Source organism: Bos grunniens, chromosome 15, assembly GCF_055505025.1.
Source record: "Bos grunniens cultivar Pamir isolate PY7600 chromosome 15, Bosgru_T2T1.0, whole genome shotgun sequence".
NCBI classification, from domain to species: Eukaryota; Metazoa; Chordata; class Mammalia; order Artiodactyla; family Bovidae; genus Bos; species Bos grunniens.
This window is the reverse complement of record NC_141179.1, coordinates 62,781,402-62,800,326: the sequence shown is the minus strand read 5'-3', so window position 1 is coordinate 62,800,326 and position 18,925 is coordinate 62,781,402. Positions and strand designations below refer to the sequence as shown.

The 18,925-nt window shown below is 35.1% G+C and overlaps 2 protein-coding genes across 17 annotated transcripts in view; one reads left to right on the top strand and one right to left on the bottom strand.

Moving 5' to 3' along the window:
- DNAJC24 (DnaJ heat shock protein family (Hsp40) member C24) overlaps window positions 1–18,925 on the bottom strand; it is a 132,688-nt gene that overhangs the window by 12,817 nt on the left and 100,946 nt on the right. The gene's annotated exons all lie outside the window — the stretch shown is intronic.
- Window positions 1–18,925, top strand: part of IMMP1L (inner mitochondrial membrane peptidase subunit 1) — a 75,762-nt gene that overhangs the window by 31,142 nt on the left and 25,695 nt on the right. For 6 of the 16 annotated variants that reach the window (XR_015142203.1, XR_015142201.1, XR_015142202.1 and 3 more), the window contains one exon: window positions 16,851–16,939. The exons of 3 other annotated variants lie outside the window; for them this stretch is intronic. Coding sequence is in view for 10 of the 13 variants with exons in the window: in XM_086340962.1 (XP_086197088.1) it covers window positions 16,851–16,939 (89 nt within the window). In the remaining 3 variants the exon portion in view is untranslated. Of the gene's footprint in view, window positions 1–1,396; window positions 1,615–6,435; window positions 6,455–14,826; window positions 14,961–16,850; window positions 16,940–18,925 lie in introns of those variants that run through there. 7 more of the 16 variants (XM_086340960.1, XM_086340959.1, XM_086340956.1 and 4 more) reach the window with 3 other exon arrangements.

Genomic DNA, 18,925 nt, shown 5'->3' with positions numbered 1-18,925 from the left:
ATAGTTATTTATGTGAACAAATATGAATCTCTCTTTTCATGTATGTTTGCTTAAAGTTAGTATAGCTTTAAATTTCTTGGAAGAAAAAAGCCGAGCATAAAAATACTGTTTTCTAAATAGCTCTAGGATTCCATGCATTTTATTAATAAAGGCTCTGTGTATATGCAAATATAAAGAGAGGTTATTTCACTGAGTACTTTAAAGGTATACAGTTAAGAATTCTAAAAGTCTCAATTACAGTTGATTTGTATTGGTTCAAATATTTTAAAGTGTAAAATAATCAAGATGATTTATATAAAATACTGCTGCTATTGTACCTACTTTATAACAAAGTAGAGACCTTATTATGTGGCGTGGACCTTCTTGTTCATGTATGGTTTAGGGAGAAAATCCTGTTTGTGAAACTTCTGAATAATTCACATTTTCTAAATTTTTAAAGAAATGAGCTAATTTTTGTGCAATCTAACCATCATGTAGATATTGGCTGGTGCCTGTTGTATTCTTTTACTCACTTAAATTTTTATTGACTTCTGTTTGTGACTTATGCATTTAAAGTGTTGGCATAAAATGTTAAACTATTCTTTAAACAATACCTCTAGTTTCTTGGAGATGATAAATCCATCCATTGATTTCCTAATTTTATTATGTACACAGTCAATTGTAATCCAAGATTACAGCAAACAAGATGTTAATTTCTAGCCATAATCTATGTACATTTCAATTACAGAGCATGATTGTTATAGAAGCACAGAATAAAAAGGAATAACATTTGTGCTATCCTCACAGGAGCTGTCAATAAAAGATGTAATAGGGGATTTAGGAATCTGGAAATGGCCAACTAATTTATGTGAATCTATTTTATTTCAGCTAGAAAGACCAAGCTTTTTTTCGTCTGCACTGCATATTGCAGAGCACAGGCTGTCTATAGAAAACCAGGCGGCTGCATATGGATAGTCCCTTGATATCATTCACTTGCTGTGTAATCTTATTATGCAAAGTTCTAATCTTCACCTAGAATGAATGCCTCTGGGTCAGAATATAGTCATATCAGGGTTTTTGAGGTCATGTTTTGTGATCCTTAGCTTATTCTTCTAAGTAGGGCTGGGATTTGAAGGGTATTCCCTGGACGCCAGCAGATAGACAACAGAACCTGCTGCCTTTTTGGAAGACAAGACCAACATGAGGTCCCTGGTAGGATTAAACTTGATTTGTAGCTGTAGGATTTTTTAACAGATGTATTATTGGACAGGGAATAGGGGGCCACCAGCACAGCAAAATTGAATCACAACTGGCATTCTCAGGGAGTTTGCTGCCTGCTAAAATAGCAGCTGCATGTGGATTTGACTTCTTTCAGGTGAAGCGACTTCCAGTCATTTGGAAAGGATGGGATGAAAAGGAACCTTGGTGATAATTTTGATGTCTGCAAGATTTAGTACCAGTGTAATGGGATTATCGGTAACACCTTCACTGCAGAAAAAGCCACCTGGCGCTATAACTGGCAGCAACTGAGAACTAATCCTTTCCCATCTCTTGGATGTCATTCATGAAGCTCAAAGCGATTTCTTTCCTGCTAACTGTAATTAATTTTATAAACAACAACAGCAAAAAAATCAGGTGATCAAGGCAAAGAATATGCTTTTTTATTATTTAGAATATGTTGCCTTATTATAATCTATATGACTCATAAATTATGTAAGACATATAGACTATAAATATGAGTTGATTCATAGTGTCTTTTATGCTTTTTCCAGTTTGGTGACATAATGTATTTGCTATTGATAAAGGCTTATATTTGAGATTAAATATTAATTTATATACATTGGTGTCCTTTTAGATAGAAGGCCATTATTAATAAATCCAACTGTTCATAGGTATAAGGAATGGGAGTAATTTGTCATATGTTTTACCTTTTTTTGTGACTGCTTCAATTCCTGCTGAATTAAATGTTTTTAGTGAATAAAATGTTTAATGATATCAAAATATATCAACATACTTTTGATAATTAAGGAAATGGTGGCTCAATTTGCTGATAGAAAAAGGGCTCTTTTGAAAGTGTATGATCTAAGGTAAAGGTCTTAAAATAGTTAATACTGAATGACTGTTTTTTAAAATCAGAAATTCTTAGTGTTTTCCTTTAGCAGATGGGGATTTACTTGCTTTAGAATCATGTATTAGTTAATTGACTTTTTTTTTAAAGCATTTTATTTCAACCAAAAACTTTATCAAGTACTTTGTTTAGAGGTGTTAATTATTTTAATATTCTTCTCTTACACAGTCCAGAATAAACTGAGAGAAAATGAAGTGAAATTATCCCATCAGTCACCCAAACAGTATGCAACATAACTGCCAAGACTAGAAAAGATAATTAGTGTTGTCAGTGTTATGATCCTGGAGTACTTACTTTTAAAATATTTGTTCACAGCACTTGATTTTTATCTTACTGTAGTTCTTGATTTATTAGTTTTATATTTGAAAAAATGGATTATAAAACCTTAATTTTAATGTTTTCAAACGTAAAGTCTTAACTAAATGTAGGTGAGTAAAATGTTTTGAAATTATAACTGAAATATAGTCATCCATTTTACATAAAATATTGTTATACTTATAGCCTCTGTTAACATATAGTACACTTTTCTCTGTATGAGGTCTTTGTCTAAAAAATCAATAATAAATTTTAATAAATTTATATAGTGATCATTGGTCAAACCTACCTAGCAAACTTATCATTCTAATGAATTTTAACTGGTTCTAAGCTCTTGTATCTTCATTTGTTTTCACATTTAAAATGAATGAATGAGAAAGCTTAATAATATTTCTACTGACCTGCATTGTGGTAGTTTATAAAGGACTTTTATAGTCTTCTATTTGTATTTTTACTATTTGAAAAGCTGTTTATGTAAAATTATACTACACTGAAAAGACCTATTCATGAAATAAGTGAACTAAAATCTTTTTCTTATCATCATAATATAATTATTTGTATTTTAAATATATAGTATTTGACTTATGTGTAATTTCAATTTATTTTGTCAGGTAGTGTATTTCTCAGGGTAACTTTCTATGGTAGTTAATAGTATTATATAATTATTTCAAAAGCATAGCTTTCCTTTCAAAATAAAATTTATCTCAAAATTTTATTAAACATTTTCACTGTTTACTTTTCTGCTTTTCAGCTGTTTACTGAGTGACATTTGAGAGTTAGTGTTTTTTACTTCCCTGTTCTAAACATTATTTTTATTTGATTAGAAATGATTATCTCCTTTGGAAAGTCCCAAATAACCTCACTTAATTAAATTCGTTATAAGCATATAGGATCTTTTCAGTAATATACATTTTTTCAAACAGGTATGGATTACTTGAATTTAATACCTTATTGATTATAAGAAAGTTGACTTGTTAAAAGCTACAACTAATAATTTATTGTACAAGTAACTCATAATGATGTCAGTGAAAGTTAAGGGAGTTATTTTGGAGATAAGAAAAAGGGATGTAGGATGGGGAAAATGAAGAAAATTTTACTAATTAAGTCATAATAAAGAACAGGATGAGAAATCTTAGGATTTCTTGATTATTTAAGAGATGATGAACATTTTTTCTTTATTGGTAATGTGTGAGCCTTAGTATTTTCTCCAAAGGACCATATATGAACTGTAGGCTGGTACACAACAGCTAGCCTATAATAATGCTAAATGATATTTCTTCCATTTGAATGAATATCCTTCAACTATTGTTTGTACAACTTGTATTGTTGTTGTATATTGTTATTGTAACAATATTGTACAATATTGTAACTTATTGTACAATATTGTTATTGTAACTATTGTAACTTGTATAGTGTTCTGAAATAGATGAATTATATAGCCATTGGGGAATTATTGGTGAGTGAATGGGGTGGCTTTGGTATTTAACTGTTTGGAGGCTGATACTTGATTATATTAAAAGTGTCAACTACTTAACACTTTATAAACATAAAATGAGTTTTGATTGTGTGTGTGTGTGTATGTATGTACATAAAAGAGTGAATTTCAGAAAATAATATTGGATTTTTCAAATCATTGAAATGTTAGCATTATAAAGTTTGATGATGAAAATTTATAGAATTATCCCAAAGGTAGCAATTAGTTTAAAATTAATGAATGGTTAAATGTTGTCAAGTTTCTGAAAATGGTGAGTATGTCTCGGTGGTTTCAAATGAAGCACAGAGTCCTTTACTGGATTTTCTGGGAGCTTATTAAAACTACTAATTCTGTAGCCTTGCTCCCATAGATTGTTATTCATTAGCTCCATGATAGGAACCTGGAAGTTTGGAATTCTTCTAAGTTTGGGTTTTAAATTAGGTTCTTGAATTATTTTGATGCTGCAGTCATATTTAAATCAGTTTTCACTGCTTTAAACCTTAAAGTGATGTCACTTATTTCCTCTTGAGAATGAGTCAAAATAAATAGATTTAAATATAATCTTCATTGATTACGGGGATAAGTGCTCCTTGAATGTGCAGTTCTAGAAAATAAAAAATGCCCTCTGCACAAGTCTTACAGTAGATTGAACATTATAGATTTGAACAATTGATGAGCAGCCTTGAAGGTGATTTTGAAACGTCAGGAATTTGAGTTATTTTGATAGAGAGGCTGCTGTGTGAGAGTGAAGTATTTAGCTATTGAATAGGGTACACCACTCACCATCTATGTCTTAATGAGTCTTTGTTTTTCTCTCCTTGTCACAGTAACTTCCATTCAGTCTGAAGTGGACATATGTCTTTCAGCTACTTTATTTATATGCGTGTATATATACACAAACATATATAATTGTATGCTAAAAGTGTATTTTGCCTAGATATCTTTGAACTTTAGAAATCACAGAGGTGTCAGGAATGTTTAAGTCTGCTGTTTTTTCTTATCCAAATGAAGGTAAATGTAGCAAAACTCAATGTTGCGATTTGTCTTCTGCTTCACATCTACTCTCTTCTCACCTTTTTCTTAATGTGAATCCTTTAAATGCTCATATATTCACTAACTGTTCTGTTTATCAAAAAAAGTACATTAATCACTTCTTTGGTTATACTTTAAAATGAATGAATTTCTGTAAACTGATATTCTCAAGTAACCCTGACACTTTACTTTTTTTTTTTCTTTTTCTGAAACAGAATACTTTCTCTTTCAAAGAAATTCAACACCTGAACAATCAGGTGGATTTTTTTTGTGTGCCTTTGCGTATTCTGAAATACCCAAAAAGGCTTCTTCAATGCTTAGTCGTAAATCAGGATCTTAGACTTGTACCTCTATTCCCTGAAACTTCTAAGGATGGAGAAATGTCTACTTCTTTTTCATATTCTGGAGTTCAATCTGCTCCATCTTTTTAGCTAGTTTGAGATATATATTTGCATATGCACTTTATTTCCCAGGGAAGAATACGGGAGTGGGTTGTCATTTCCTTCTCCAGGGGATCTTCCCAACCTAGGGACCGAACCAATGTCTCTTGTATTGCAGGCAGATTCTTTACTGACTGAGCCCCAGGGAAGCCCCCTTTAGCTAGTTTTAACCAGTCCAACCTCTCTCCCATGCCTATTTTATAGTTTCTTATAAATTTCTTTGATTTTTATTGAGAGGCATATAGTAGTGGATTTTAGACCCCAACATCCTCATTTTGAATTCTGGCTCTGCTGTGTATGCGCTATGTGATTTTGAATAGTTTGTTCACTTTTCTGTCCCTCAGATACTTAAGTTCTCATAGAGTTATTGTAAGAATTAAATGAGTTAATAATGTAGTTAGAACAGTGCTTGTTCAGAACAGAACATGTTCTTGCATGTTCTTGGCATGCAAGAACTACTATTTAAGTATTTGTGGCTATTGCTATTAGTTATTTTGGTTGGTATTTGAGGATTTTTATGTGTATGGAAAGAAGCCATTATGACCTACATCTAACATAATGTTTTCTAACTTTATGTTATAGGAAGAAGACATTTTAAGTCTATAATGCAGTTATCTGTTGAAAGTAGACAACAACTTTGCTTTCTTATACCAGCATTATGTGGAGTTTTGCTGTATTTTAATCAGAAGTCTCTTAAAGGTTTTCTGAAAGAAGTATCATCATATCTTTTCCTGTATTATGTGACAAGGTCACAATTTTAAATTTTCCTTTTTTTTTTTCTAGCTTTTCTAGTAATTCTCTGTTAGAGTACGTAGGCTCCCCATTAAAGAAATTGATTCTCTACATCAATAACTCAGTTTTTAATTGAAGTATTGGAGAAGGCAATGGCACCCCACTCCAGTACTCTTGCCTGGAAAATCCCATGGATGGAGGAGCCTGGTAGGCTGCAGTCCATGGGGTTGCAGAGAGTTGGACACGACTGAGCAACTTCACTTTAACTTTTCACTTTCATGTATTGGAGAAGGAAATGGCAACCCACTCCAGTGTTCTTGCCTGGAGAATCCCAGGGACGGGGGAACCTGGTGGGCTGCCATCTATGGGGTTGCAAAGAGTCAGACACGACTGAAGCGACTTAGCAGCAGTAGCAGCAGCATAGTTAATTTACCATGTGTTAGTTTCAAGTGTATAGCAAAGTGATTCATTTATACGTACGTACTTTCTCAGATTCTTTTCCATTATAGGTTATTGTAAGATACTGAATATAGTTATCTGTGCTGTACAATAGGTTCTGGTTTACCTGTTTTATATACAGTGGTGTGTATATGTCAATCCCAAACTCCTAATTTATCTAACTCAAGTTTTTTTTTTTTTTGAATGTAAATATGATAGGGAATAAAAAGCAACAAATTCTATTTCTTAGGAGAGTAAAATTCTGTATGCCAAAGCTTCCCAACTTTTTTCACAGCACACATGAAATATGGTAATATTTATACATTTATACAGCACCCAGTAATAAATGACTAGCTGAGCAAAGCTGCTCAAGGATAAATGCCTTTGGCCATCCTGGGAGCTTATAGCAATAGTTCTCAAATTTTGCTTCAGAATCACCTGGAGAACTTGTTAAAACACAAATTGTTGAACAATACTCCCAGAATTTCTGATTACTTAAATCTTGAGTTTGGCCCAAGAATTTGCAGTTCAAACAAGTTGCTTTGATGCCCCTCCTGCTCATCTGGGGACCATACTTTGAAAACTACTAGTTTAGTGGGTTGGTATTTTTATGTGGTAGGTAGAATAATTGAATCCCTCACTCTGAGATATCCATGTCCTAATCGACCTAATTACGGTATGGATGTATCTGATTGTTTATAATTAGATTTAGGTTATACATTTTTGACAAGAATAGTATAATGATGATAAGATTGTCAAGAAGCTCCATATCAGTTTTTACCTTTATGTATGCAGCTAAATTGGATCACATAGTTAAGATAATATTTACTTGATCTCTCCATGTAAAAGTATTCTGTTCCCTTTGTAAATAATAAATTATTTACTTTAATATTTTGTACCTATCCTGTTTACCAACAGCCTTTTACTCAGTATTTTAAAAATTGAGCTACAGCTGATTTATAATGTTGTGCTTGTTCCTTGTGTACAGCAATGTGATTCAGTTATCTATCTATCTGTTCTTACTCAGATTCTGTTCCATTATGGTATATTATATGATACTGAATATAGTTCCCTTTGCTATACAGTAGAGCCTTGTTGTTTATCTGTTTTACATAAAGTAGTGTGTATCTTTTAGTCCAAAGCTCCTAATTTATCCTTCCCACCTTTTCCCCTTTGGTAACCATTAGTTTCTTTTCTATGTCTGTGAGTCTATTTCTATTTTGTAAATAAGTTCATCTCTGTCATTTTTTTTTAAGATTCCACATATAAGTGATATCATGGTTTTGTCTTTCTCTTTCTGACTTACTTTACTTATAATATATAGGTCCATCTCTGTTGCTGCAAATGGCAGTGTTTCATTCTTTTTTATGTCTGGGTAATATTCCATTGTATACATGTACCACATCTTCATCCATTCATCTGTTGATGGACACTTAGGTTGCTTCCATGTCTTGGGTATTGTAAATATTGCTGCTATGAACATTGGGGTGCATATATCTTTCTGAATTAGAGTTTACTCTGTATACATGCTCAGGACTGGAATTGCAGTCACTCAGTCATGTTCAACTCTTTGCGACCCCATGGACTTCAGCATGCCAGACTTCCCTGTCCTTCACCGTCTCCTGGAGCTTGCTCAGACTCGTGTCTGTTGAGTCGGTGATGGCATCCAACCATCTTGTCCTCTGTCGTCCCCTTTTTCTCCTGCCTTCAATCTTTCCTAGCATCAGGGTCTTTTCCAATGAGCTGACTCTTTGCGTCAGGTGGCCAGAGTATTGCAGCTTCAGCCTCAGCATCAGTCCCTCCAGTGAATATTCAGGATTGATTTCCTTTAGTATTGACTGGTTTGATCTTGCAGTCTAAGGGACTCTGAAGAGTTTTCTCCCAACCCATTTCAAAATCATTATTCCTCGGCACTCAGCCAACCATATGGTGACTCTGTTTTTAGTTTTTTAAGGAACTTACATACTATTCTCCATAGTGACTGTACCAACTTACATTCCCACCAACAGTGTAGGAGGGTCCCATTTATCTACACCCTCTTCAGCATTTATTATTTGTAGACTTTGTAATGATGGCCATTCTGACTGGTGTGAGGTGATATGTCATTGTAGTTTTGATTTTTATTTCTCTAATAATTAGCGATGTTGAACATACTTTCATGTGCCTGTTGGCCTACTGTATTTCTTCTTTGGAGAAATGTCTATTTAAGTCTTCTGCCCGTTTTTTGATTGGGTCATTTGTTTTTATATGAGCTATATGAGCTCATTGTATATATTTTGGAAATTAATCCCTTGTAGGTAACATCATTTGCAAATATTTTCTCCCGTTCTGTAGGTTGTCTTTTTTTGTGGTTTTCTTTGCTGTGCAGTAACTTCAAGTTTAACTTGTTTAATTTTGCTTTTATTTCCATTATTCTAGGAGACAGATTAAAAAATTATTGCTGTGATTTATATCAGAGTATTCTGTCTATATTTTCTTCTAGGAGTTTTATAGTATCTGGTCTTACATTTAGATCTTTAATCCATTTTGTTTTTTTGTGTATGTTGTTAAAGACCATTCTAATTTCCTTCTTTTAAATGTAGTTGTCCAGTTATTTAAGAGGCTGTCTTTTATCTATTGTATATTCTTGCCTCCTTTGTTGAAAATTAATTGACTGTAGGTTTGTGGGTTTATTTCTGGACTCTCTATTGATCCGTATGTCTGTTTTTGTGCCAGTTCCATGCTGTTTTAATTACTTTATCTTTGTAGTATTGTCGGAAGTCTGGGGGTGTTGTGCCTCCAGCTTTGTTCTTTTTCCTCAGGATTGCTTTGGCAATTCTGGGTCTTTGTGGTTACATATAAATTTTAGGATTATTTGTACTAGTTCTTTGAAAATGTTATGGGTAATTTGATAGGGATAACATTAAATCTATAGATTACTCTGTAGTAGTACTAATTCTTCTAATCCAAGGATATCATCCAGTTATTTTAAACATCTATTAATGGCCCTTGCCTGAATTACATTGGTGTTAAATTCATTATTCCTGCTGTATTTATTAGCTGCTATTTTTTTTTTATAAAGAACTTGCCTTATCCCCAACACATACTTAAAAAAAAAAAAAGTACTGACTAGATTTCATTTTTAGTCTACTATATTATTTATTACTATTACTACTTTTTAAAATAATCTCAAACTTGGCTGGTAGGAGACCCCTCAAAGTGACTCCTATGCCTTTGGGGATTCAGTGACTTTTGGTCAAAAGACATAACTAGCCTCAGAAGAATACCCAAGGAAATAGCCAGGAAAATAGATAACCCTTCCTTTCTCTCTCTGACTTCCTGCTGGGGTTCAGCCAAAGCTTGACTGAAGTGCCTTGATGTAGTTCATATAGGTCAGTTTTCCAAGTGCAGAGAGCAGTATGGAGAAAGGTGGAGAGCAAATCCAAGTGACAAGCAAGATATCTGGCACATGTATGCACATAAAGAGTTAAGGACCCTTTGAAATCACTGTGTTAACCAGAGGTTTGAAACCCCTGTCTTAATTCTTTTTGCCAGTAGAGCTGTTGAACCCTAGCAGTGTGTGTGATTTATTTATATCTTACATAAATTTGGGCTTCCCTGGTGGCTCAGATGGTATAGAGTCTGCCTGCAATGCAGAGGACCCAGGTTTGATCCCTGGTCACAAGATCCCCCAAAGAAGGGAATGGCTACCCACTCCAGTATTATTGGCCTGGGGAATCCCTTGGACAGAGGAACCTAGGGGGCTACAGTCCATGGGGTCGAAAAGAGTTGGATGTGACTGAGCTACTAACACTACATGAATGTTACTTTCTACTCTTGAGGTTTCTCTTAAATAAATTTGTGAGCTCTTAATCTCAGTTTCAATATTTCTCAACAGTGCTCTTTTAAAATATAAGACCAACTAGTCTTGATCCTGAGTCCTCTATAAACAGCTCTTTTTATTTAAGAGACTAAGATCCAAAATAATTTCAGATACTTCAGCCTCCATTCTGTTGCTAGTATCTGTAAGGAAGAAATGATGTCTGCTAACTTTTTTCTTCTGATCACTGATCTATTGTATTATTTTATGAGATAGTTTCTTCTCAAACATTGTATTTGAAATTGGGCATTTACTGTGTACTAATAAAAAAAGGCTTTATGCCTTCAATTACTTGTGAATGGAAGTTACTACAGAACTTCTCAGAAGATCACAACCATTGTATAGTTATAGCATCTTTGTATTTTAAATGGCAACCCACTCCAGTGTTCTTGCCTGGAGAATCCCAGGGACGGGGAAGCCTGGTGGGCTGCCGTCTATGGGGTTGCACAGAGTCGGACACGACTGAAGCGACTTAGCAGCAGCAGCAGATGTTTTTTAGCCAAAAGCAAAATCTGTTGCACAATTCAAATTATTTAAATTTTAGTAGATTTCTATTAATTTCCTCTATAAATTTCATCTTATATCTGTATTATCAATGTCTTCTTGCTGAGTGCCTCATGTTTCCTTTTGTTTGATAATATATGCTGTCTGTAACATCAGATAAGCTCGTTTTTGTTTTTAAATGTAATAACCATTTCACTACTTTTTAGGGTTTGTCTCATAGATCACAGTTTCACAGCTAAGCCTTAGGACTTACCCCTTGTAGCTTAGTTGCTAAGTCGTGCCCCTACTTTTTCCCTAATATTATCATTGGAGCAAAGTAGTATTTACACAACCTAGTTAACTTTACAAACAATATTCTGTTATTGTTACTCCTTTTAAATCTTTTTTTAATTAATTGAGCTTTAGTTGTGGTGGTGGTGGTGGTTTTTGTCGCTCGGTCGTGTCTAACTCTTGCGACTCCATGGACTGTGGCCTCCTCTGTCCATGGAATTTTCCAGATAAGAATACTAGAATGGGTTGCTAGTTCCTTCTCTAGGGGAATCTTCCCGACCCAGAAATCAAACCGAGGCCTCCTGCACTGCAGTCAGAGAGAGAGCGAGCGAGCGCTGGAGAAGATGGGAATGTCCCGAGGTTCGGAGGGCGGGCAGAGGCGCCTGGCGACCGGGCACCGGGTCCAGAGCAGTGGACGACCGACAGACCGGTTCAGGGCCGGCTCCCCCGGAGCCATGCACCGCCACGCTGTGCAGCCTGCGAGACGCACCAGAAGCTCCGCGCTGTGCGGCCGCGAACCCTGGGCAGTAGTGGCCGGCGCCAGAAGCGAAGGCGCGTTGGGGGCAGGGGGAGGAACCTCGGTCTCCCAAAGCCCTCAGACCCACTCTCGAGTGATGTGGCGGGGAGGTCGGGCGGAAGAGAGACGCCAGAGAGGACGCCACGGGGCGCGGGACAGGGTGGGGCGGGGTGGGCCACCCTGGTGATGGAGCGCGTGGTGGGCGGGGTGCCTGGCGGGGATGGAGGCCTGGAGGGGCCGACGGGGCAGGGGCCGGCATGGAGCCGCCTTCCCACCCGACCCCCTTTTCACGCCGCTCCCCACTTTCTCGCTCTCCTTTTCCCCGACACTGGAAAGACCGCCTGGGCGGGCCCCGCTCCCGCCTCCCCGCAGCGTCCCTGAGCACACAGAAGTCTCCCTCCTTTCCATCCTTCGCCTCGCTTTAGTTACGAAGTGTTCTTAAGTATCACTGTTTATTAACTTATTATATTCTAAAAATCCTTAGTTTTTAAAAGTATGTCAGTTATTACTGTAAGTCAGATTCCTAAGATGGAATATTTCATGTTACTTAAAAAATTTAACGAGAACACTTTTTAATATGTTACTGATAGTTTTTTCTTTCAGTGAGTATGACATTACTCTGTCTCCTCGTTGACCAAAAATCTCAATGTTCTTCTGATCATCATTTTGAACTTTATAACCATTTTATCATACTAAAGATGTGGAAAATATAGGAGATTTGGGTTCAATATATATTCATTAATTCAGTCAGGCCCCAAGGATTCAAAGATGAATAGTGCATAGTCACTGCCCACCAACATATAAGCATAGTATGTAATAAAATATATAATAAGAGAAAGATATAAATAATATAGTGCGGTAAGTATTATAATCAGTGTGTGCTGAAGGTAGGTAAGTGATACAAAGCATAGGTAACATTTGTTGGCGTGGCCCAGTGAAGACTTGTTAGGGGAGATGACATAATCTATGTTTAATAGGTGACTAAACACTAATAAGTAATAAAACACTGATAAATAATAGTCCTATCCTGTGGGTTCTATAATTCTATTATTGTGACTTCCCTGGAGGTCCAGTGGCTAGGACTGTGCTTTCCCTGCCTAGGGCTTGAGCTCACTCCCTGGTCAGGAAACTAAGATCCCGTAAATTGCATGGTGCATCCAAAAGGAAAAAACAAATATATTTTATTTAAACATAAGATAGGCAGAAACTTAGACATTTGGAAATGCAGCTTAATTATATGAGCTTATATGGTACATGCTAATTGCCAAGCAAATGACATAGTAACTAGCATTTATTGATCTATTTCACTGCTGCTAAGTCACTTCAGTCGTGTCCGACTCTGTGTGACCCCATAGACGGCAGCCCACCAGGCTCCGCCATTCCTGGGATTCTCCAGGCAAGAACACTGGAGTGGGTTGCCATTTCCTTCTCCAATGCATGAAAGTGAAAAGTGAAAGTGAAGTCGCTCAGTTGTGTCCGACCCTCAGCGACCCCATGGACTGCAGCCCACCAGGCTCCTCCGTCCATGGATTTTCCAGGCAAGAGTACTGGAGTGGGGTGCCATTGCCTTCTCCGATCTATTTCACTACACAACTACATACCTGATTACAAGTAATCCTGACTCAACTCTCTGAGATAGTGATAGTAAGGCCATTTTACAGATAAAGGCACTTGAGATTTGCATAGGTCAAATAACCTGAACGTCACACAGCTAAAATATGGTGGAGCCAGGGTATCTGCTTTGACAGACCAACTATAGAGACAGTATTCTTAATCATTGAAAATGAACATTAGGAACCCAAATAAGAAGCAACAGCTTGCCTATTGAGAGCATTTAGAGAAGAGTTATAAACTAGACACATGATGGGTATCCTGATGGGTATATTCCAGGCGGGGATAGTGGTATAAGTAAGCGTTTGGTGGGCAGTTTAAGTAAACAGGAGTATGATTGAGTAGTCAGTTTTTGTAGGAGCATCAAGGAAGATCAGGTTGGAATCTGAAGACAGGATGGAAGCTATTTGAAAAAGAATCATGAAAATGAGTAATATGTGATAGAAAACTATAGAGGTTATGAGAGCAAGGGAGAGATATGGGAGTCAGTGTAACATAATGGTTAAGTTCTTGAGTTTCTAGTTTTGTTGATGTTTAGCATGTAAGCTGACTACTCATAGGTTCCTTATCTATAAAATGATAATACTAATAATATCTGTCTCACAGAGATTAATTTGTAAAGCCTGACTTATATACTACGCATTGAGCAAATGTTACATGTAATTATTGTTGATGTGTTTTAGTAAATTTAATCTGATAATAGTGCCTAGAAGTCTAGGCCTAAGCATTAGGCCATTAGTTCAGAAATGCTTGAAACGTAGTTGTAGCAGGTAAATACAAAAGAAGGGACAAATACTAGGAATATTTTAGATGAATATCAGTATGTCAAGTATATATGGCTTTTTAAAAATACTTGGTTTTTAATGGTGTTTCATAATCATGAGTTCATTGTTATAGTAGCAATTAATAACTGACAACTGAATGTACCTACAATTTACAAAGCCACTAGGACATGTTAATTGAATTTTATTCTCAAACCATTCTGTGAGATACTGTTACTTCCATTTTATTAAGGCCCATAGAGATGAAGTAATTCATTGAAGATCACACAAGTTAATAAATGAAGTAATTGAAAACTTGCCTTTTCATACGTTTATTCTGATTTTTTCCTGTTTATTACCCTATTATGACAAGAACTGATGTTCTATCACTGGAAACAGTATGAAGAACTGTTATTAATACTTGAAAGAGTTAATATCTTTTTTTAAGTATCTGCCTTAATATCAAGAAATAACCGGGGCATGAAAGGGGTGAGACAAGTTCAGAGTCTACTAGTTATCTAATTTATATTTAAACCCAGTAATATTTGAATATAATCTGCTTAGTAGATCAGAATATTAAGTGGCTATGATTTGCCTTTTAAAAAAATCTTTATAGAAAAAATGAAAGTAAACTTTTGATTTTCTGCACAAATCATATTAGCCATTTACTATACTTTGGGTAATTGTAAAATATTTTACAGTAGAGTTATCTCTTACGTGTTTTAAAATAGTATTGATCATGAAACTTTTTGAAATTTACCATCAGGCCAATGGTAGCAGAGTCTACATAGAACTATGCTTCGTGGTGTTCTGGGAAAAACCTTTCGACTTGTTGGCTATACTATTCAGTATGGCTGCATAGCTCATTGTGCTTTTGAATACGTTGGTGGTGTTCTCGTGGTAAGTGCTCACATTCAAGAAAATAATCATATAAAATATGTTATTTTTTTAAATTGAAGGAAGAGTGTTTGTTTGCATTGGCACTGATGTAAAACAGAAGAACTGTAACTTTAAATGTGGTCCTGTATTGTTTCTTTCAGGGACACAAAAGCCCCTATTAATCTAATGAAATATTAGTTTTTACCATTGTTGAATATTACTGCACTCCAGGACGTGTTTGATATTTTATGTTTATTAACTCATTTAATCTCTTACACTCTGTGAGATACGTATTATTGTTATTTAGTTGCTAAGCTGTGTCCAACTCTTGCGACCCCATGGATTGTAGCCCACCAGGCTCCTCCATCCGTGGGATTTCCCAGGCAGAAATATTAGAGTGGGTTGCCATTTCCTTGTTCAGAGGATCTTCCTGACCAAGGGACTGAGTCCGCATCTCCTGTGTTGCAAGCGAATTGTTTACCACTGAGCCACCAGGGAAGCCCCTGAACTACTTATTAGAAATCTACTAATACTATGTACATGAGAAAGCTGAGGCTCAGAAAGCTCAAGTAACTTTCTATAGGTCCCACAATTCCAAGTAGACTTGGAATTTCAGCACATATTGCTCTGATTTTCAAAAATCCTACTTTTTAATTTCTGTGAAGAATGTCAATAACTGTTACTAAAAGAAATGATTTATTCTGCCTTGTGTCAAAATTAAAATGATAAGGCTGTCCTTTTCCCAATGTATTTTCTTAATATTGCATCATAAATCTATCAGCCATGACAGTACTCACCTTTTGTCATATACATGAAATAGTAAATTGGTTGATTGTTCGGTCAGTGAGTTTTGCTATTGGTGTTGCTATGTTTACAGGTTTACCCTAAAGAGATTTATAGTCGTATAATCTCAAGTTGGAATAATTCTAATAACTATATTTAGGCAAATAAATATATCTAACTGAAATTCCCCTTGGATTTTTTTTTATTAATCTATACTGGTGCTTCCAGTAGACTACAGAAATAGCAAAAAACTTTCATTGTGGTCTTTTTTTCTGCCTGAGTAGGAGGTTTTGAGTAAAAAGTTTTATTTACATACAACTGAATTGAGTAAAGACTGTTGTATTTATATTTTTTAGATTATAATGATAATATACTACAGTTTTGAGGTATAAGTTCAGTTCAGTCACTCGGTCTTGTCCAACTCTTGGCAACACAGGGACTGCAGCACGCCAGGCTTCCCTGTCCATCACCAACTCCCTGTGCATATGTACCTCATACCTGTTTTGAGGTATATATGAAGATTATTGTTTTAAGACACACTAACATGAAAGTTTTTAAAGTGCATCTCATTATGCCAGTATTTTTCAGTAGAAAATGTAAGTTGCAGCCCCCCAGAATGAATAAACTATTCTCTGGAAGAGAATGAAAGACACCAGTTAGTTGAAAATAGTATGATACCACTTGCTAAATTACTGTCATGGGCTTCTGGATGATATTTGGTCATAGCAAGAAGAAAAAAGTCATTAACTGTTCATTCAATAAGTGTGTGTTGAGTATCAAGTTTATGCTAAGCACTGTTCTTGATCTTGATTAGCAATTGGGAACTTAAGAGACAAAGTCACTGCCCTCAAAGCACTTAAATTTTACAAGATGGCCAAAATTTGGAACCAGAGGTAATGTTATTCATCTTTTATAATATAATATTAATAGACCATTTAAAATATATTTTGCCTGTGTTTCCAGATTTGCTGGCTTCTCTGTAGAGTTGAACTTCTCTTGGTGCTACCAGCTTATTATAAATCATTCTCCAAGTTTAAAGAACATTTGCTTGATTTTCTTTTAAGCCTGATAAGATATTTATATTTTAAAAGGTTTTCAAGTTAAATTTAAAAATTACCTCTCTTTCAGTGTTCTGGACCATCAATGGAGCCTACAATTCAAAATTCAGATATTGTCTTTGCAGAAAATCTTAGTCGACATTTTTATGGTATCCAAAGGTAAATTTCTGTCACAAATATATTAAATTCATGGTGAAAACACACATATATATTGTGTCTTTTCTGCAGTTTCTTAACATTAGCTTTAAAAACTCTTCTGTAAATAACCAAATTAATGACCAACTGGATGAAATTTTTACTCAAATTTTTTCTCTCACTGTGAGAAATTCTAATAGTCTCTCTAAACATGCAGTCTCTTGGATCGTTTAAGGAACTAGAGACTTAGGAGCCAGTTACATATTCAAATCTTAGTGATTTGATTTCTTAATTTTCAATATAATCCTGCATTTCTATTGGTGACTGTCTTAATCTCTGTAGTCTGTGATGAGCAGTTGATGACTTTTAGACTATATAGCACTGTATATAGCTGGGAGCCAGGAATCCTATCTATTATGAGTTTTCTGATTAATTATATTAAGTTACAAAATTCCTTGGCAAATATTATTGGCCACTAAATCTTTTAAAATCCTGTTCTAAATGGTGTTTCCAATCCTTAAGATATTATTTATTCTACTTAACTCCTAGAGTGTTATTCCTTCTGAATTGATGTTAAGTATTAGTCATTTAATGTAATTTCTAAAGAGAACCTCTTTGAGTCCTTAAATTTTGGGGTCCATTAGTTTTTCATAACTCTTAAAAAGTCAATCTGTATTATATTTCATCTTGAGAAAATATAAATTTTACTCACTTGAGCTGTTATTTATCTTATGGCCTAAGTAGGTTTAGGCTTTCCTCGTTCATTATTGACCTTTTCTATAGTGTATTCCACATTACTGGAAAATCACTAAGAACAGTGTAAAACTATTCTTTGCATTTACTGATCTTCCGCCATCTTAGATTCTGTAGATAGAAACTCTCTTCCTCAAGCATTATGGTCTAGCTTGGGCCTTAGGTAATTCTTCAGATCTTTTATCCCGAACAACTTCAGGATGCCTAATTGATAGATATGGGGGTAATAAAATAAAGTTTATATAACAGGTTATATTCTCGCTTCCTTTTCTTTTTACCTTGTATCAAAATAACTTATTACAGTCTTTGGATTAACTGGAGACCTAGGTTCACTACAATGTGAAGACAAGCGTCTGTTTTCCATGCTGATCACGTAATTCACAGTCTTTAAGCATCCTTAACAAGAAGCTGGATTCATTGGCTACATAGTTTCTGAATGAATACTTCAATATTGTCTGTTTTGGAGGGGATACTCTGGAGTCAGATGGATAATATAAATAACTATATTTAGTAAATAAGATTTTTTTGAAAGTTTCATTTTGTATTCTGTTCATTCAGGGAACCCATTAGCTGGAAAGACAGCTCAAAATTTGGCATTTATGTGAGACATAACAAAGTAACTTTTACAACCAAGGTAGTCAGTTGGTAACTCTACTTTAAAAATATTACTATACTGAATATTTTTTTCATTAATCTGCAGCACAGAACTCTGAGATTTCAGAGGAATCTCTGACACCTGACAAGAGATACTCTTGCTAGCTGCCTGTTTCTAAAGACAGAATAGCCATCCATTTAGGGAAGATAAAAGTCTGCATATCTGGTATCTAAAACACATGGATTTTTCAGTCCAGTGGACAGAACTTTCATGCTCGAGACAGTCATCCCTTATTACTACGTACTCTTTGAACAGTCAATGAGCACCTCATTTATAAGATGTGCTCTACCCTATAGAGAATGTTAGGTTGAGTAAGAGGTTGATCCTTCATCTCAAAAGCTTATAATCTATTAGAATAATAAGGATGATTATAAATGATATAGGAAAATTTGAATCTTAGTTAAGTTTATTTTAAAATGCTATTTGAAAGAGTTGAGAGTTCTAGGTTATCTTTTTTGATCTAAGTTCTTTGCCTATAATATCTGGTTAGACCACTGGAAGTTCAGTCTACAGTAATAATGCTTTCTATAAAAAAACTTCGACTAAATTATGATTTTTTATGTTGCCATTCAAATGCAGTTTGTTTTGAGGATCATACTGAT